The 21,224-nt window shown below is 40.7% G+C and overlaps 1 protein-coding gene and 1 non-coding gene across 3 annotated transcripts in view; both read left to right on the top strand.

Moving 5' to 3' along the window:
- PPEF1 (protein phosphatase with EF-hand domain 1) overlaps positions 1 to 21,224 on the top strand; it is a 118,562-nt gene that overhangs the window by 69,297 nt on the left and 28,041 nt on the right. For both annotated transcript variants that reach the window (XM_059678998.1, XM_059678997.1), the window contains exons 12-14: positions 4,520 to 4,634; positions 7,926 to 7,972; positions 20,811 to 20,977. In XM_059678998.1, the coding sequence (XP_059534981.1) occupies positions 4,520 to 4,634; positions 7,926 to 7,972; positions 20,811 to 20,977 (329 nt within the window). The remainder of the gene's footprint in view (positions 1 to 4,519; positions 4,635 to 7,925; positions 7,973 to 20,810; positions 20,978 to 21,224) is intronic.
- Positions 6,374 to 6,480, top strand: LOC132225348 (U6 spliceosomal RNA). Its single transcript, XR_009450870.1, has one exon. It is a non-coding gene; the product is annotated as a U6 spliceosomal RNA (small nuclear RNA).

Genomic DNA, 21,224 nt, shown 5'->3' with positions numbered 1-21,224 from the left:
TATAAATTAGATGAAGTCCAACTTATCTATTTTTTTTTCTTCAGTTACTTGTGCATTTGGTGTCATATCTGAGAATTCCTTGCCAAATCCAAGGTCATGAAGATTTATCCCTATGTTTTCTTTTAAAAATTTTAAAGCTGTAGCTCTTACATTTGGGTCAATGAACCATTTTCATTGATTCTTTGTAAAGTTCAACAAATTTCAAAAACCATTAGCTACCTGTTTGTGTACAACTTCAGTTAATTTCTGTCCAACTTCATTCTTTGCATATGAGTATGTAGTTGTTCCAGAATCTTTTGTTGAAGAGTCTTTTTCCCTCATTGAATGGCCTTGGTACCCTTGTCAAAAATTAATAAGCCATAGATGTATGGATTTATTGCTGGACTCCCAGTTTTATTCCATTGGTGTATGTGTCTATCCTTATGCAAGCAGCACATTGTCTATTAATATGGTATATTACATTAATTAACTTTCTTATGTTGAACTACACTTGTATTCCTGGAATAAACCCCATTTGTTCAAAGTGTATAATTCTTTAAAAATTTTGTTGGATTTGGTTTACTGGTATTTTGTGAGGATTTGCAGTTTATTCATAAGGGATATTGATCTGCATTTTCTTTTCTTATGATGTCTTTATCTGGCTTTAGTATCAGGATAATACTGACCTCATAGAATGATTTAGGAATTATTTCCTTTTCTTTCTTCTTCTTTTTCTTCTTCTTCTTCTTCTTCTTCTTCTTCTTCTTCTTCTTCTTCTTCTTCTTCTTCTTCTTCTTCTTTTTTTTTTTGCAAGAGTTTGAGAAGGATTGGTGTTAATTCTTTAAATGTTTAGTAGAGTTCACCAATAAAGCTGCCTGGTCTTGGATTTTTATTTGTTAGGAGGTTTTTGATTAATGATTCAATCTCTACTTGTTCTAGATCTGTTTGTATTTTCTGTTTTTTTCTTGAGTCAGGTTTGGTAATTTGTATGTTTCTAAGATTTTATCTAAGTTATCTAATTTATTTGTGTACAATTGTTCATGATAGTCTCATAATTCTCTTTATTTATTTTCTAAAATTCTCACCCGAGGACATGCTTTCATTGATTTGAGAGAGAGAGAGAGAAAGAGAGAGAGAGAGAGAGAGAGAGAGAGAGAGAGAGAGAGAGGAGAAGAGAAGAGAAGAGAAGAGAAGAGAAGAGAAGAGAAGAGAAGAGAAGAGAAGAGAAGAGAAGAGAAGAGAGAGGTGTGGAGGTGTGAATCACTGATTGGTTGCCTCCTGTATGTGCCCCAACCAGGGATCAAACCTGCAACCTATACCCTGACTGGAAATCGAACCCGAGACCTATCTGTGTATGGGACGATGCTCCAACCAACTGAGCCACATTGGTCAGGGCTCTTTTTATTTCTTTAAGGTCAGTGGGGATGTCCCCACTTTCATTTCTGATTATAGTTATTTGCATTTTCACTTTTTTTCTTGGTCAAGGCAGCTAATGGTTTTTGAATTTTGTTGAACTTTACAAAGAATCAGCTTTTGGTTTTGTTGATTCTCCCTATTGATTTTCTGTTCTTTATTTAATTTGTCTGTACTCTGATCCTTATTTTCTTCCTTCAGCTAGTTTTTAGTTTAGTTTGCTCTTATTTTTCTAACTCCTTAGTGTTAAGTGAGACTTTTCAATTGAAATCTTCTTTTTTAATGTGGGTATTTACAGCTATAAATTTATGTCTGAGCATCACTTTTGCTTTATCCCATAAGTTTTGATATATTGTGTTTTCATATTCATTCATCTCAAAGTTATTTTCTTTTTAAAAATTTGTGTGTTGAGAGAGAGAGAGAGAGATTTGTTGTTCCTCTTATTTGTGCATTCATTGATTAATTCTTGTGCCCTGATCGGGGATTAAACCTGCAACCTTGGTGTATCAGGATGATGCTCTAACCAACTGAGCTACCTGGCCAGGGAAATCTCAGAGTATTTTATAATTTCCTTTGTGATTTTTTTTGACCCATCATTTGTTTAAGATAATGTTGTTTGATTTCCACATATTTGTGAATTTTCTAGTTTTTCTTCTGTTACTGACTTTTAGTTTCATTTCAATATAGTCAGAGAAGATACTTTGCATGATTCTAATCTTTTAAAATTTATTGAGGCAAAAGGTTTATACAATCTGAAGAAAGACAGCCCAATAAATTCAACTAAAAAAATAAAAGCTATTGAGGCTTGCTTTGTGGCCCAACATCTGAACTATTCTGGGGAATATTCTATGTGCACTTGTAAAAAATGTGTAGTCTGTGATTGTTGGGTGGAGCATTCTATAGATATTTTTTCGGTATAATTGTGTGTGTGGTCTCTGGTGTTTCTGTTCCTTTAGCTTGTGTTCAGCTAATGTTTTGACAGAATCTCCTTGAACCCCAGGAGCTATTTTAAAAAAGGGAAAAAAGAAAAACCCAGCCTTTGCGGAGAGGGTCTATATTGGTACACCCCTTCACTGCTTGGCCAGGCTGTTTACAAATTTGTCTTAGCCTTTACATCCTGCTTGCACTGAGCCATTTTTAAGATGCCTTTTCCTGATTTAGCCTTTGCTTGGTAATTATAAATTTTGACTATTTTCCAGAGCTCTGACAAAGTTGATTATGACAGTAGTTTTTTTTTGCTTGATATTTTTAAAGTGTTTCTGTGAAGGGATGGGCTTTGGAGGTACCTACTCCATTATTTTCTCTACTATTACCCCAAAACTCTCATCCTCAGGTAGGACACTAAGGACATACCTTAGGAATAAGAGTAAATTAGAAATAGACTGGGCATTGAAGCAAAGTTTTGAATCCCCTAATTCCTGAAATTGAAATATCATCTTAGACAGATTGTGCTCCTAGCCAGATGGCAAAAGAAAATTTAAATCCTCTCTGCAAGAAAATAGGCCTCACGTTATTTCTCCAAGTTTTCATATACCATGTCTAGTTAATACAAATATTAACTAGGGAGAGGAGGATATAAGATTCATGAAAGAAAACTGAGAATTTAGAATTCTTTTGTAGGGAAAATCCTTAGTAGTCTGCCAGTTCTTGGATAGACAGTAAAGATGGGTCTCTCCCTCTAATCAACATCCAGGAGTCCTTCTATTTCCTCCTAATTCTCGCATTACTTCAAATACTGATTCCTGTCTTTGGACAAAATTAATAATGAAAATTCTCCAAATTTAAACCATATGTTTTTGGGGTCTGGGATAGAAAACAATTTTATTATTTTAGTAGCTAGGGAAATGGAAATTTCAGGATACCATGAGTCATGATTCTTCCAAAGGGTTCAATATGTCCTGAATTTCATACCCAAAGCAGTAACTGAACAATATGTAGAAATGACCCCTCTCTCAGCCTTCAGTAATCTAAACGAGTTCTGTCTAATAGAAATTTAATGTGAGTCACATAAATATTTTAAAATTTTCAAGTAGTCCCATTAAAAAAGTAAAAAGAAACAGGATAAATTAATTTTAATAATATATGTTATTTAATCCAGCATATATAATTATTTTAATATGTTAAAAGTTTTTAATGGAACATTTAACTTTTTTTCAAACTAAGTCTTTGAAATCTGGTATGTATTTTGTGCCTATAGCATATCTCAGTTTCAACTAGCCCCATTTCAAGTGGTCAGTAGCCCCATGGGACTAGTGGCTACTATATTAGGACTGCCAATAGTCCTGACCCATAAAGTGGTGTTAACATCTGTTAAATTTTTATTGGCTGTATTACTTTTTGGCTTATGTATTTGGAATATTTTATAATTAAAAAAAGGGAGAACAACACACTGGATTTAAAACAAACAAAAACCCCAGAGGAGAAAACAGTAAATCTGTCCAAAACAATGATGTCATCAAGAATTTAACTGGAGGAGAGCAATGGAATGAATGGTCATAATAGGAGATAATCCAAATGGCTTATTTGGGTTTTGTATATGTTTTATACTTAGACTGTACAATATAAAGATGCTTGCTGTTCTGTAAACTCACACAATCTGTGTACCAACAATTGAGCCACACATGGGACTCCTGGCTTCCTTTTGAGATCTCTCAGAATGCAGCACCTAGTTTCCATCCTAGATGGCAGGATGTTACAGACGAATATAAAGCAGCCCCTCTTCATCAGTCTCTCTCTACTTCTCATTCTCATTCTCTCTCCTTACCCTCCTTTTTATTTATTTATTTTCACACTTCCTTAGGGCAAAGGAGTCTCCTATTTTTCCCATCACTTCTCTTGGAATTACTGACCAAGAATAATCAGAAATGTTCTGTAAATGGGTGATGTCAAGAGCATGGGAGTATAAATGTCCTAGGCACCATTCATTCATTCAATTTACAAATCTCTAGTGAGGGATTATTATATGCCAGATACTGTGCTGAAATCATCTATTTGAGACTGATTTAGAGATGGTCCTGAAATACAGCTACCTGAAATGTGTTCATATGCTCCACCTTTATTGCTTTCTATTCAGTCATGCCTTTTTTCCTAGTTCGTCATATCTTTTTCTTCTGTTTTGCCCTCACAGATACTCCATGCCTATTATGTTTTAGAGATACTATTCGAAACTAAGGAAGCCATGAAGCAAATGCCAAATTTTACTCATATAAGAACTTGTCCCACCAAAGACATAACAATCTGTGGTAAGTTTTAGAGCAGAGTTGCCAAATTAATATTTTAGAGCCTCTTGGTTCCACGTCATTTGCCTAACTTGAAAACTGCATAAATTGGACTGTGTTAAGGGAAAAGTGTTAATATAGAGTTATCTATCATGATAATACTGTTCCCCATCTTGTCTTTGTTTTGCATACCAGCTGGCAGGAATTAATTATGTGAGAAATTAAAGAACCCACAGCTTTTTATAAAGGCAGCATTTTAATACAGAAACCACCCATGGGTGGAATAAGTGTTCTTTGCCCTCTGTCTAGCTCTCGTTATCTTTGTTCCATGTTGCTTTTCCCAGGTGGGCCTCTGCATGCCACTTATGCTGGGAAGAGAAAAGCCCAAGGCAGGGTGGAGATTAAAGTCTTCTCTGCTTTTGGCTGCTGTTTTAGATTTTTCCAACTGGTCTCTGCGGCTTTTAGAAGAGTGGGAATGTCCCAGAAATCTGTTCCTTGTTCTTCTAAATAACAAGATTGAGATTGTGTTATCCTATAGGCCAGCCTGGTAGGATATTGCTTCAAGAAACAGTACACATTGAAATTCAACACAGTTGGTGCTCTCAGCATGCTTGCAACTGTCTGAGAATGGAGTGCGTGGAAGGAACAGCAACTCCCTTAACTTCTAATTAAGCCTTTAGGTTACAAAACAGTGATTGTTATTTTCCAAATCAATTTTTAGCCCGTGTTTCTTTTACTCTGGCAGGTAGAAGTGGATTTGACAATCTAATTAAACCATTTCCATTTCTAGCATCTGATAGTGGTGACAGGAACTTGATGTAGCAGCAGCACATACTTCATGACATGCCTTGACTCAGGTGTTTGAAGAGTCTTCAATGGTTTAATTCCAACCTAATCAGGCCACCACATCTCTGCCAAGCAGATGAGGCATCTCAGCAGTGGGGGCCTTTTATTCAAGGCTTCTCCCACTCTTACTTTTCATGGAAACAAAGGATTTGGAGTCATGAGACTTAGGAAGCCATGCCTATGCATGAAGCCTATGGAGCCAGGGCTAGATTTGCTCTTGGAGCGTATATAATAGGCCAAACAGAGTAGGGCCTGTCCCCGCATATTTTCAGTATACCTCCAGGTGCCATTGTGACTTTTCTTTGGACAAAAGGATCTGGAAGAAGACATGAATTAATTGGAGGACATGGAATCCTGGAATCACAGCAATGAGAAGTTCTTACAGAGACCATCTGTCTAACATGCCAAGCTTACTCAGCTGGTTAGTGACAGGGTCAGGATTAAAATCAGGCCCTCTAGTTAGAGCCAGCTGCATATCTGCTATTTTAACTCCACATCATGTACTGCTCTGATTGATGTTTCATTTTCCATCGTGAGACAAAGATTAGGGAATATAGATTGATGGGACAGTTCCATTCATTTAATGATCCCTGCATCTTGGGCATTTATTTCTAAGCTTTTCTCACATGGCACCATTAGTAAAAGGAAAAGCCAAGGTCAGTAGGTTCCCATAGCATGAGAATTATTTTCTCTTTTTAATAACCCCATTGAACTTATAAAAATTGGCCATTATTTAAAATAAAATTTAAAATTAGGTTCATATTTTCAAAAACATCTTCTGTTTAAGTTAGTAGTAGGAGAGGGAAAGAAATTGTGATGTAATTTTACCATTATCTTAATTTCCAGATGCATATTTTATATGCACATCTAAACATGCTACATGGTTCTCAATATGCATGAAATATAGGAGGTGTTTTATGCTCACTTCTGCAGCACATATACTAAAATTGGAATGATACAGAGAAGGTTAGCATGGCCTCTGTGCAAGGATGACACACACACAAGAAATATAGGAGGTGTTTTAGTCTACAGTTAGGTTATAAATCATAACCAATTTTGCACTCATGTTTTTGTTTGCAGTGGAAGTACCTTTCTGTAGCTATCTTTCCATGATATGGATTTTTTTGTTTGCTGCCCAAGTAGAAGTTAAAAATGTTTTTATAGTCTCTACTCTTAATATGCTGAAACCAATTCATTTTTAGCATGAGAGCTTCAACAGTTCTGTCTATCCAAATCTTTGAAAGATGAATCACCCTGAAGCCAATTAGAAAAATAAAATAAGTAAAAAATATATTTAACTGATAAGTAAAAAGTCCTTCCATTTTTATTTTTTAGATTTAGAGTGAGACCACATGAAATCATGAGATTTAAGTATACAATAGTATTAATATGCTCTTAATGTTAATATTACAGTCATTTTATGAATAAGTGCTGGTGATAAGTATTTTAATTTTATCATTCCCATTATAATTGGAGTATTTTGTTGCATATATTTGTTTGAATTTGGTTGTGGGTTTTTAAACAAATTGAGGAAATTTTTTTTTTCCAAATTAAATTCTATTTGGTAATTAAGTTGGATACAAAAAGTAAATATTGATGATCAGAGCTTATGAAAGATAAATATTTACCTAGAAATAATTATCCAAGTAGGCCTTTTAAATATTCATATTTTCACTCTTGTTTTTAAATTAATGGCTTCATATATTCATATGGTTTCCCTTAGTTGGCTGAGTTTTATAAAGCAATGCTTTCCTTTTAATTTTTTTATAACTGTCTCATCAAAAGAATGTGAGCCATCTACTCATACTTTTTAAGTTTCTAATTCAATTGCCTGAACATATTCTTTAAAACATGGCTTTAAAAAGCTACGTATTTAGCAATTAAATGTATTTATTGAGTTCCTGCTATGCACTGGGTATAGAGGAAACACATGGGTGTTGTGTATTTTTTTAACACATGGGTGTTTGATGCCAGGATAGATACTATTGCTGCTTTAGAGATTATATTACAGAATAATCGATGAGGGCTTTAGTTTGGAAATGAGATAAAATTGGGTTTGAATTCCAGCTCTGACACTTGGTAGTTGGGTAACTTTACATAAGTTACTTAACTACTCTGAGCCTCATTTGTAAAATGAGAATAATGAAAATAACATCCATCTGATAGAGTGGTTATAAGGACTGAACAAGATAATTAATGTAAACCTGTAATACAGTGCTTGGCACAGACTAAGGTAAGTACTGCGTAAATGGCAGGAGTGAATAGATAATTGCAATATTGGATGCTGTCCTCTATAGAAAGGCGACAAAGTTTCCATAGCACCCTGGAATTAATATCATCACAGGGTAAAAACCCAATGCCCCGAGAATGGTTGGACTATATTAGCAGTATTTCAGTTTGTAAAATTCTGTAGCAAAATGGGCATTTTCTTGTTTCCTGCTGAAGAGTGATTTTTCATTTGCCCTCCAGGCGATTTACATGGAAAATTGGAGGATCTCCTTTTGATCTTCTCCAAGGTAAGTGATTATTTTGCTAAATATTTGCATTTTTGTTGGGAGCAATCCTAGGGCAGATAATATTTGTTTTATTAGGGATGTGTACAAATACAGATGAAATATAGCAGCTTTTATGCAAGAAGCTGAAAGATTTGTAGAGGGATATCCTTTGGGTTTTTCTTACACATATTTCATAATTTTTTAAATTTAATTTGGGTCTTTGTTCAATGTTATTGTTATCTGTATAGCCCTTGGGATTTGTACCTGATTGTATTTGGGGTCTTTATTACATCGTAGATGTCTAGATGGCACGGGATGGGGAGGGGAGCAGTCTGTTTTATTTAATTTTGTTCAGAAGTGAGCATATCACATACCAGTCTTCTCTTCCAGTGCATACTAATTATGTCTGGAAGGAGTCCCCACAGTAAGTTCCACATTGCTCTCTTCTCTACCCGATTCACCATTGCTGGGCTCAGTTGCTCTTCCAGTGCCATGGCTCCTCTTCATTTGTTGGGTTTTGATGGTGGGGGTCCACACAGAGGACACAGAGCAGCTTGGTCTGCATGGAATTTCTCTGCATCTCTTGGATTGGAATCAATTCTCTCTCTGACTCAGCTGTTGTCAACTGAATGTTTGCTTCTGGGATGGCTGCATGTAGAAAACTGACCCTGAGGTGACCCCTGCCTTCACAGTGATATCCCTTTATCTGTCTTTGATTAATGTGTCATCCCCACAAGTAGCATGTTGAATAATTGGGCACAGCATAGGTGTCTCAAATGGACTGAAATAAAATATATTCTCATTATCATGGTGGCCAATCAGTTCTACTCTGGAGACTGTGAGAGCTTAAGTCACATAACATCATAAACCTTAATTTTTCTTTTGGCTACAATATTCTTGAGCTTCCACCTCATAAGAGATTTTCTTATGAATAAAATAACAAATATTCAAAAGCACTTTTAAGTACTAAGTTATTATAGAAATGAAAGGTTTGCATGTCATCTGTTCAGAATGGAAGCTTGGAAGGAAAAGGAGGAGACCAAACCAGGAGTGGATGAATGGAGCTGGCACTTAGGAGGTGATTCCGTTGAGACTGCAGGAGACTGCAAGGATCTAGGGCATGATAGCCATAGAGTGGGGTCAGAGGAAATGGGAGGCTGCCCAGGTAGTGGGTTGGTGTCAGGAAGTCCAGCCAAAGGTTTGCTGGTAGGGAGCTGAGGGTGCTGGCAAAAGAGCAGTCTAGAAATCAGCCCCAGAATCCAAGCTGGGCAGGGAAGGAAGAGAAGCCAGATGGGCCAATCAACTGGGAGAAATGGGAGGAGTGATGGATTGGCATGTTCTCTAAGGTAAGGGAGCAGACTAACTGGGGTTAGGGCCTTAGGAACAGAATGGATGGGAAGTTGCAAGGGGCGTAATCTTAGGGGGTGAATGGGTCCAAGGTGAGGCCCAGAAAGTGGGCAGCTGAAGTAAGTAAAAGAGAATAGTGGCCATGAGGAGGTCAAGCATGTGGAAAGCAGGTGTATTAAGTGAGTTTGTGACAGGACTAAGAGATTGGGAGCAGGGGAAGGAAGTGTAGCCACAGGTCATGGGCCTTGAAGGAAGAGTAGAAGCTTTTACCTGATGCTGGCAACATAAAAAGCTGGGTTGGTGTTTGAGTGGCTCTGAGGAGTAAGTAGACCCTCCCCCACTCCTGACTCTGAGGTGTCCATCCTGTGGAAGATAGATCCTTTCCTCCTGGAGGGCTGCAGGAGCCAGGAGTACAGCAGTGTATTTAAGACAGGCTCAGATTTCCAGAGGGAAGTCTTTCTGAATGAGTTGAAGGCAGAAGGGAGTTTATTTACTATGAAATGGGGATTCTACTGTCCAAACCAGAAAGCTATGATAGAGATAGAAATGATAGAATGGTGAGAGGACACCAAGGAATTGCACAGTTTGGGGAATGGAATTTGTGGAACGCTATATAGCACCATATAAATGTTCAGAAGTTCAGACCTAGTATTGTTGACAATTATAATGTGAGGAAGGAGGAGGGGCAGAGGTGTGTGTGGAATAACCACAGAAGAAAATCTGGTAATGATTGCTCTGGAAGTTTTGGGAAATACATAAAAGGGAAAATAGTTGAGTAAATTAAATGGGGAAAGTGACTTCCAAGGCATTTAGAAAAGAAAATTTCTCGAGTGGTAGTTGAAGATACTAAGGTGTGATCAGGGAAAGGCCTCTGGAGTAGACTTGAGAAAAGAGAGAATTCCAACATATTGCTTTAATGCCATTGGTAAACTATATGGAATATATACTAGTAAAACTGGAAGGTGCTAATGTAAAGATGGAACAGGAGGAGGTGGGTGGTAAGAAGTACTATAAAAAGAACTAAAGGTGAAAATATAGCTTTCACATGAGAGCAAGAAATATTTTGAGAGTTAACCAATGAGAGTGTTCACGAAGTAGAGATTGAGAGGCCAGTGATGAAAGAGTGGGCACTATTATTTGGGATGGATTTTGGTAGAGGGAGGTGAGAGGCTTGTTTGGAAAGCAGAAGTCTGCAAGAGCCATGAATTAGCATTTTCAAGGCTTTAGTGAGAAGCAGGTAAAATGCACCTTAGACATGGAAAAAAACACATGCACCAGAATCTTGAAATTGCCTGATTTAAAAGGGGAAATTGTGGGAAGAGGCCTTGATGACAGCAAGGTTCCACTTTAAGAAATTGAAAAGATGGTCTTATTAATGGTGTCTGAGAAGGCAGAATGACCTGGTGTGCTTATGATGATGTGAGTCTCTTAGCTTCTGGGCAATGAGAGTCCTAAATTAAGGGCTGAGAAAGAAAAGGGCAGGACAGAGATGTCTCAGAAAGCTATGCTATTTGATGATCACTAACTTATAAAAGTCAGTATTTTGCCTTTTTCTTTCTCATTTTTTAATCCAAAGTTTAAATGAGGAATGATGATAGATGGCAGAGTATAGGCTATAGTGCTTCCTAAAATCATGAATACAAACTGTTCTGAAAACGATATTTATACATGAATACAAATGACAGTGATATTTGTACCCCGAGGTCAAACTCCCATCTACTTATCACTTCCACAGAAAGCCAGAATTAAGTAAAAAGGGTCTCTGAGCTCTTGAAGTTCTTGTCCAATGCACCTTACTCACAGGAGAGGTCCTAGGCCCTTACTCAAAGACCAGTGAACATATATCCGTAAAACCTTATATGACACGTTTTCTGCAAGTTTGCCAGTCTGGCTCCTCCACCCCCCAACAGATTAGGGAGTGGGAAGGGAAAGGTGAAAGTGAGATTCAGTGACAGTGAAGAAAAGTAAAGCTGTTCCTGACAGTAAGAGGAGATCTAGAACTCTAAAAATGAGGTGGGCAATGAAGTAGTAATCTTCAGGGATCGGGGGTTGTGTGTATAGATTGGGAAGAGCATTCTGTAATTCTCAGAGGGCCTAAGGGCATGCTTAGTTTGATGTGTCTGCATGGTCAAGAAGGTTTCAAGTTCTACAGTGTGTACTTTGTTAAGGAGTAAAGAAACAAATGCACATTTTAAAAATTCCTAGCCAAAGTGATTCAAATAATTTTAAAATGTAGTCCAGCTTTTAAAGGAGTACGCTTCAGTGATCTGAAAAATTCATTTCAGCAATGCTTACAGTATGAATAAGTATCATTATTGGGCCTTAGTGAACATTAAAAAAAGAAAGATTAGTTGAGATAAAAGTAATGGGCAAGGAAAGTAGATGAGGAGGAAAGGAAGAACATCTTAAAACAAGGAAAAGGGTGGGGAGGGGTGGATTTCTCTTTTGGCATCAAATACAAAGGTCGCCTGTGAAGGGATTACAACAGGTGCTACGACCCAAGCAATCGCTTGATTGCTTCAGGAAATGGTAGAGTTTCTGTGATGGTGCTGATTCTCACTGTGATATTCAATGCATCCACAGCATGTTCAATCCTGATTACTGGTAATGCCCTGCATGTGGGGCTTTCCTCTGGTTCATTCATAGGAGCGCATAGGATTGAGCTGCCTCACTGTAATCCATGGGCTAGCTGTCTTCTGTTTAGAAGAAGTTAGAGACCATGCTTTAACTGATCCTTATTTAACATTAATTTTATTCATGAAAATTATTTTTAGTTTATTCAAGTTCCGATTGAACTTGAATGATAGGGAATAGTTTGGCAAACTACATCCTCTTGGAGATTCTTGGAGCTATAAATGACCATGTTTATATTATGCTCCCACTAACTCATTCTTCTCTATCAACCCAAAGTAGAAACCAGGAAAACCTCAGGCTTTGAAATCAGGAAAAATTTTATCTTTCAGTTGGTGTTTTGCTAGACAATTTCTTCTTCGTCAGTTCTTTTAGACAGTACTAGAGGCCCAGTGCCGTGCACTGGTGGGGTCCCTCGGCCTGGCTTGTGGGAATCAGGCCGAAACTGGCTCTGTGACATCCCCCAAGGGGTCCCGGATTGTGAGAGGGCAGTTCTCAGGTGACACATTCCGGAATCGGGCTCCCTCCTCTCTGCTTCCAGGTGTGTCACCCGAGAACCACTGCTGTCAAGTGACCACAGCTCGGCAGTTCCTGTGTTGAGCATCTCCCCTCTGGTGGTCAGTGCGTATCATAGCTACTGGCTGGTCGGCCAGTCACTTAGGCTTTTATATACAGTGGGGCCTTGACTTACGAGTGTCCCGACTAACGAGTTTTTCGAGATACTAGCCGTCTCTCGGCCAATTTTTTGCTTTGAGTTGCAAGCTAAAATTCAGGTTACGAGCCAGCTTCAGATACCCCACCACTAGTTGGTGCAGCGAACGTCACAGTGAATGCCACATCAGCCCAGCATCACGTGTCTCACTTGTTCACTGTTGATTTGACATACGAGTAATTTGAGTTACGAGCTCTTTCACGGAACAAATTAAACTCGTAAGTCAAGGCCCCACTGTATATAGATAGGATGAGTAGGCTGCAGGACTGGGTCCTGCCCGAGGCCAAACAAGGGCATAGCCTGAGAGCAAGAGTTGTAATGTAGGGTTCCTTGAGATGCCTCATCACATTACTTTAAAATATATATATATATATATATATACTAGAGGCCTGGTGCACAAAATTTGTGTACTTGGGGGAGAAGGGGTCCCTCAGCCTGGCCTGCACTCTCTTGCAGTCCAGGAGCCCTCAGGGGATGTGTGACTGATGGCTTAGGCCCGCTCCCCAGGGACATCTGTCAGTTGGACATCCTTAGCACTCCTGCCACCGCCACTGCTGCGCTCGCCAGCAGTGAGCTTGGCTTCTGGCTGAGCAGTTCTCCCCCTGTGGAAGTGTACTGACCACCAGGGGGCAGCTCCTGCGTTGAGTGTCTGCCCCCTGGTGGTCAGTGCACATAATAGCAACCGGTTGTTCCACCATTCGGTTGATTTGAATATTAGCCTTTTATTATATAGGATACACATACACACACACACACACACACACACACACATACACACAATGGCCTAGTGCACAAAATTTGTGCACATTAAAAGGGAATTAATTAGAGGAAATATTTTAATATTGCTATTTGTCAGAGATGAAAGAAAATTAGTAAAATGTATATGAAAATCTTCCTCCTGTCAGAGTCTGGGGCATGCCACGGGACCCAGAGTCAAGTCCCCGTCCACCCGCGTGCACCTTGAAATCATGCGAGACCCAGACCCGGCCTGCCCCACCCCCATCAAGCCCCGCCAGGTGGGGGGCACAGCCTCAGGTCCCCGGCCTGGTGCCGGGCAGGGGGTGCAGCCTCAGGTCCCCCATCAAGCCCTCCTGGGTCGGGGCACAGCCTCAGGTCCCCCGGCCTGGTGCCAGGCAGGGGGGGGGCACAGCCTCAGGTCCCCCAGTGCACCCTCAGGTCCCCTGGCCTGGTGCTGGAGTGGGGGCCATGGCCTGAGGTCCCCCAGCCCAGGGCAGGGGGTGAGGCCTCAGGTCCCCCGGCCCGGGCGAGGGTTGTGGCCTGAAGTCCCCTGTCAAGCCCCATCAGGTGGGGGGGCACAGCCTCAGGTCCCCCACCCCAGCCTGGTGCAATGCAGCCTCAGGTCCCTGTTGATCACTCGTTATGGCTCATTATGGAAACCCTGCCTCCGCTGTGGGCGCAGCCATCTTGTGATGGCATGATGGAGGGTCAGTTTGCATATTACCTCTTTATTATATAGGATATGGATATGGATATATATGTATAATTTCAGAGAGGAAGGGAGAGAGAGAGAGAAACATCAATGATGAGAGAGAATCATTGATCAGCTGCCTCCTGCATGCCCCCTACTGGGGATTGAGCCCACAACCCGGGTATGTGCCCTGACCAGGAATCAAACTGTGTTCATAGACACACACTCAACCAGTGAGCCACACCAGCCAAGTCATATTACTCTTTTTATTCAAGTGGTTGGTTTAGTTTAAGACTTCTATTGTTATTCAAACATATGTTAAATTGAATCTGTCTACTAATTTATTTATTCAATAAACTTCTATCTGATCCCTAGTGTTCAAGTTACTATATAAACTGTGGAATGATACATAGATGAATACGAAGTTCATTCATTTTATGTATATGTATTAAACGCCTATTAGGAATGAGGTATTCTGCTAAGGGTTGGTGATACAGTCTGACTGAAACACAGGTTTTGGCTCCAAAGACATCAGTTTAGTTTAGAAGGAAGGTTAATTAATAAAACAACAGGACAGTTCAGGGTGGGATGAGTTATAATTGGGATAAACATGAGACTCCAAGGGAGCACATTGGAGTGGTACCTAATCTCATGGGAGACTTCCTAGAGGAGGTGACATTTACGACAATCAAATAATTTTAGTAATTGCCTAAATCATGAAGGAAAGTTTTGGAGGATTGGAAAAGATTTTATTCGTATACTAGTGGCCCAGTGCACAGATTCGTGCACGTTGAAAGGAAGTTAATTAGAAGAAATATTTTAACATTGCTATTCGCATTTCTCTATAATAGAAGTGTCAGAGATAAAAGAGAACTAGTAAAATGTATATGAAAAATAATATATGAATATATATAACAACAATGACATGATGTAAAAGCAACAAAGACATGATATAAAAACAAAAACATGGTATAAAAACATTGATAAAAACAATGATAAAGTGATTAAACTTATTCCAATATCTCCCTATATACCACATTAACAGTAAAATCACTCTTAATACATTCTGTCGACGACGCTGGCTTCTTTCGGCTTCAGAGGTACGTTGTGCCAATAGTTGGTCTTCAGATATATTCTGTTGATGACACTGCTTTCTTTTAGCTTCAGAATTTCAACAAAAAACAACCAAATTCACAATCAACAATGACAGATTGAAATGCACGCGTATGCTTGGCACTAGCGAGAGCTTTATATGTATTGAGCATCCATGAGTCAATGTTTATTTTTAAGTTGCCAGTGTGCGTTATATGTACCAGTCATGGGACAGACGGACAGATGGATGGTCGGTCACTTAGCCTTTTATGTATATAGACTAGAGGCCCGATGCATGAAATTTGTGCAAGGGTAGGCCTTCCTTCCCCCAGCTGCTGGCACCGGCTTCCCTCTGGCATCTGGCACCCAGGCTTCCCACCCACCAGCCACAGCCCACCGATTGGTGGCCTCTGTAGGGCGATCATGGGGCAATGCCCGGACCCCTGACAAATCGCATCGCACCCGCCTTGGCTGGCCTGGTGCCAGTGTGTCACAGCGTGGTCGTCCGGAAGGTCGTTCAGTCTAATTAGCATATTACGCTTTTATTATTATAGACTAGAGGCTCAGTGCACAAAAATTTGTGCACTCGGGGGGGAGGGGGGTCCCTCAGCCCGGCCTGTGCTCTCTCGTAGTCTGGAACCCCTCCTGAGATAACGACCTGCTGGCTTAGGCCTGCTCCCGGGTGGCAGAGGGCAGGCCTAATCCCTAGGTGCAGCCCCTGGTCGGGCTCAGAGCAGGGCCGATTGGGGAGTTGGGGCACCGCCCCCTGTCATGCACAGAGCAGGGTGGATTGGGAGGTTGCGATGCCACCCTCAGTCACGCTCAGGGTAGGGCCGATTGGGGGGTTGGGGCACTGCCCCCGTCACACTCAAGGCAGGGTCGATGGGGAGGTTGCGGCACCACCCCCTGTCACTCACAGAGCAGGGTCAATCAGGGGGTTGGGGCGCTCCCCCCTGTCACGCACAGAGCAGGGTCGATCAGGGGGTTGGGGAGCTCCCCCCTGTCACTCACAGAGTAGGGCCGATAGGGGAGTTGGGGCACCGCCGCCTGTCACTCACAGAGCAGGGCCGATCAGGGGGTTGGGGCGCCACCACTCTCACACTCAGGGCAGGGCCAATGGGGAGGTTATGGCTCTACCCTGTCACACACAGAGCAGGGCCCGTGGGGGGGGGTTTGGGGCACCGCACCCTGTCACACACAGAGAAGGGCCCGTGGGGTGGGGGGGTTGGGGCGCTGCCCCCTGTCACACTGATCCCGGTGCCGGGAGGCCTCACGGCTCCACTGATCCCGGTGCTGAGAGGCATATTACCCTTTTACTATATAGGATAGAGGCCTGGTGCATGGGTGGGGCTGGCTGGTTTGCCCTGAAGGGTGTCCTGGATCAGGGAATGGGTCCCCACTGGGGTGCCTGGCCAGCCTGGGTGAGGGGATGATGGCTGTTTGCAGCTGGTCACACACCCTTCAGGGTGGGGGTCCCCCTGGGGTGCCTGGCCAGTCTGGGTGTGGGGCTGAGGGCTGTTTTCAGGCTGGGGGTGACTGAAGATCCCAACCGCTCCTTTTTTCTTTTTTATTCTGGGCCAGCTTTAGCTTTGAGGCTTGGCTCCAGCTCTTAGACCTCCACTGCTGAAAGTAGGTTTCTGGCCTTTGTTTACAATGTTGTGATTCTGCTGGCTGAAGCCCGGGACTAAAGCAGGTTTCTCGGGTTTTGTTTAGCTTCTATATTTGTTACATAGTTGCTTAGAGTTGCAGCTCAGAGGCCTGCAGCAGCAGGCAGGGAACGTTGGAGTCCTCTGTCACTGAAGCAAGCAAGCCTCATGTTAGTTTCAAGCTGCCTGGCTGCCGGCCGCCATCTTGGCTGGCAGTTAATTTGCATATCTCGCTGATTAGCCAATGGGAAGGGTAGCGTCGTACGCCAATTACCATGTTTCTCTTTTATTAGATAGGATAGTTTTTGTGATGCATTGCAATAAATGATGAGATTCACAGTAATGATTGTTCTTGATTGTTTGTTTTAAGATTTTGGTTTCTTTAAAATTTGGTTGTCCTTGTCCTAGCTGGTTTGGCTCAGTGTATAGAGTGTCAGCCCATGTACTGAAAGGTCCTGGGTTTGATTCCAGTCAAGGGCACATACCTCGGTTGCAGGCTCGATTGGGGTGTGTGTGGGAGGCAACCAATCAATGTGTCTCTCTCACATCGATGTTTCTCTCCCTCCCTCCCATTCTAAAAATCAATGGAAAAATATCCTCGGGTGAGGATTAACAATAATAAAAAAACGAAAACAATATTTGGTTGTCCTTAAAAATTATATCATTTAGCACCTTTTCACTAAGCCAGACATTTTCAGGTCATATTCCTATCTGGGTTTGAAAATACTTTTTTCCTCTGGGCACCACACTGTTACCTATGACAGGCCTGTGTTCAAAGGCATCTCGACTTTATATGGCTCCAATATCATCAAGTGAACCAATTTACATAGCATTGGTTAGGTCATATTTTTAGATTTTATTTTCTGAACGAATTAATTTAAATCAGCCACTTTTGCTTAATTAGAGTGACCAATTTGAAATACTTCATTCAGAGCCTTAGTTAGCCTTGCTAACATTGCAAGACATTTTTCCTCACTGGAAGCAAAGCTTGAAATTTTAGATCAAGTATTGGCAAATTATTTTGTTAAATTCATGCTGTGAATGGAGACCTCCTGAAGCTGAAAAAGGGATGCACATGGACACAGAGAAGCTAATTAACTCTTAACCCTGTGGGTGTCATACCGACGCTGTCCATTGGAAGCCTTGCCATCTTAGTGTTTGTTTGTTTTCTTTCTCTCTTCTTACCATCCTCCACCCCCCATGCCTGTGATTTTCCAGTTGAGAAGTTCATTAAATATTTTCTATTTTTCTCTATCCTGATATGCTTCACACTGCCACAGTAGTCAATTCCTTTCCTTTTGAGATTAAAGCAGTGTGTTGCAATCAAAAGGACAGATCTCTAAAATAGGGTTCTCAAAAGATATAAAATTAAAATATTGTGGAGTTGAGGTACAGAAGTTATTATATGATGTGCACAAAAATGTCCACATAAGTTGGGATACCTTCTAGATGTCTATTTTAAAATGCTTCAGTAGACAACAGGTGACAATATAGGGAAATATCTTGTTTTTGTCTCTACTCAAAGTGATTAATTGTAGTCTGCTCTTTTCCCCCCTGCAGGTCATCTGAATTGTGGTTACCCTGAGTTTTCTATATTTGTCAAATTCATTTCCATGTCATAGATGGTTTATTGTATATCAGCTGCAGAATAAGCTAGAGAGTTTGGTTTGCTGGAACTGAGTGAAGGATGGGGTATAGCAGCAGGTTTTGCTTCTTTGAAGGAAACCCAGAAATCTCAGTAATTCGAAGCCTAAATGTTCTAGAGACTTATGTCTCAGGAGACTTAGCTCCTCATCCTCTTATCTATCTTCCAGTTCTTGTATTATTCTAAAACTAAAGCATTTTTGACTCAGACTATATAAAGTAATATGTCTAATCCTGAACCAACAGGGGAGACCTTATACATCCAAATGAGTCTTGCCTTCTTTGAAGCAGCTGACTTAAGAGGCTCAACATGTATACACATTTAGAACTCCTTTTAGAATCACTTCTAGAGACTGATATATTCTATTGAGTGGCCTTCATGATCACAAATCTCAGTCTTTTGACAATGTGTGTGACTTTTTGAAAATGTTAAAACTCATTGGGTGTCAAGCATGCTGTATAAAGTAGATGGCCCAGCTGACCATTATTATTTTTGACTTAAAATTAGATTTGATTAAAGAAATTCATTATTCTTTGCTCACAGTAGAGATAAAATACCTATAAGCAAAGTTTGATTTAACTGGAGATTAGTAAGTTCTAATACAAGAAAATTTGTCATCACAGTTGAAAACATGTTTACCATCCAAATATCTATAATAATAAAAGCCTAAAATGCTGGCCCTAACCGGTTTGGCTCAGTGGATAGAGCGTCAGCCTGTGGACTGAAAGGTCCCAGGTTCAGTTCTGGCCAAGGGCATGCACCTTGGTTGCGGGCACATCCCCAGTAGGAGGTGTGCAAGAGGCAGCTGATCGATGTTTCTCTCCCATCGATGTTTCTAACTCTCTATCCCTCTCCTTTCCTCTCTGTAAAAAAATCAATAAAATATATTTAAAAGCCTAAAATGCTAATTAGACCGGATAGCCAAATGACCTTCTGGACATCCTTCTGGATGAAGCTGCGGCGGCAGGGGCTGAGGCAGAGGCAGTTAGGGATGATCAGGCGGGCAGGTGAGCAGTTAGGCAGTTAGGGATGATCAGGCAGGCAGGTGAGCAGTTAGGCAGTTAGGAGTGATCAGGCAGGCAGGCAGGCAGGCAAGCAGTTAGGAGCCAATGGTCCTTTTTGTTCTGTGTGAAAGATTTTTTGTCTGCTTGCTCTTTATGGTCAATAATGTATTTTCCAACCATTCTTTCTTTTACTTAGCTCTGATTGGTATTTTAAATTTTAATGTCAAGAATTAACTTTTTTAAAAAATTAAATTTATTGGGGTAACATTGGTTAATATGGTGGGTTTCTATGTTACAAGATCTGTATATTGTACTGTGTGCCCATCACCCGAAATCAAAACTACCGTTACCATATATTAGGATCCTCTTCATCCCCCATCACCTTTCCTACAGCAACCACCACACTGCTGTTTGTGCTCATGCATTTCAGTTTTATGTCCCACATATGAGTGAAATCATATGGTTCTTAGCTTTTTCTGACTGACTTATTTCACTTAGCATAATATTCTCAAGGTCCATCCATGAGTAGTATTCCATTGTGTATATGTACCACATCTTCTTTATCCAGTCCTCTATCACAGGACACTTTGGTTGTTTCCATGTCTTGGCCACCATGAATAATGCTGCAATGAACATAGGGGTGCATATATCTTTGTGAATACTTGTTTTCGAGTATATTTTCCTGATCCCAGTTATTTTTCATGCTAACACTGTGTTTAAAGGTATTATCTCATACCCAGGAGTGATAATCAAAATATTTAACAGTTAATATGGTCTGGTCAGTGAGAAGTGAGAACACACACTGGCTATCAATACGTAGTGTGATTGTATCAGAGTGTACTGGTGTATTATCCTTACATACAATTATCGGTGCCTTACACATTCCTGGGCACTTTCGTATCCATTGTCATTTGATCTGGGGTGGGGGGGTGGGGGATATAGTGTCATTCTCCTTTTGCAATTTGAGGCAATCACATAAAGCCCAGAGAAGTTAAACACAGGGCCCCTTAGAAGTTTCCCTCTTTTACAGGGAAAAGGAAGAGAGTCGCCATTATTTATAGGACAAATATCAGCTCCTTTTAGAGAAAACTCATAGTAGATGGTGGGTAGAATGAGCAATCCCCATCCCCTGATATCTTCCTGCCCCAAGATAATTCTTCACTTTCAAGGTCCCTTGCAGGAGATGCCTGCCCTAGAAGAGTGAAACTAACTCAAGCAACTGAGAAAATTTTCCCAAATGAAGGAACAGACTCAGCTTCTTTTCGCCATGTTCACAGGGACATTAAGTACAAAGCCTTATTTTAAAAGTATATTTTTGTAACTGCTTGTTTTTCCCCTCTCTTCCTTCCACAGAATGGCCTCCCCTCAGGGTATAACCCATATGTTTTTAACGGTGATTTTGTAGATCGAGGAAAATGTTCCATCGAGATCTTAATGATCCTGTTTGTGAGTTTTCTTCTCTATGGCGATGACCTGTGCTTGAACAGAGGAAACCATGAAGATTTTTTGATGAATATGAGGTAACCTAGGCCTTTATATTTCCTCTTTTGTTTCCCATTTTATAAAATTCCATCATATTTAGTTCCTAGCAAAGAGTTAGAGGTGGGTGTAGAGAAGCAGGGATGAGGGGAATCTCAATTCTTATCCCTGTTTACAAGCCCCAGTCTTCTACTGAGTATGCATTATTCTGAAGTCCTCTTTCAGTCTTTTTTTCTACCTCTGTTCTTCCTTCTCCCTTCTGTTATGTTCTTATCCTCCCAGGCCCAC

Source organism: Myotis daubentonii, chromosome X, assembly GCF_963259705.1.
Source record: "Myotis daubentonii chromosome X, mMyoDau2.1, whole genome shotgun sequence".
Lineage (NCBI taxonomy): Eukaryota > Metazoa > Chordata > Mammalia > Chiroptera > Vespertilionidae > Myotis > Myotis daubentonii.
The sequence above is the reverse complement of the archived record's forward strand: the minus strand, read 5'-3'. Positions and strand labels throughout refer to the sequence as shown.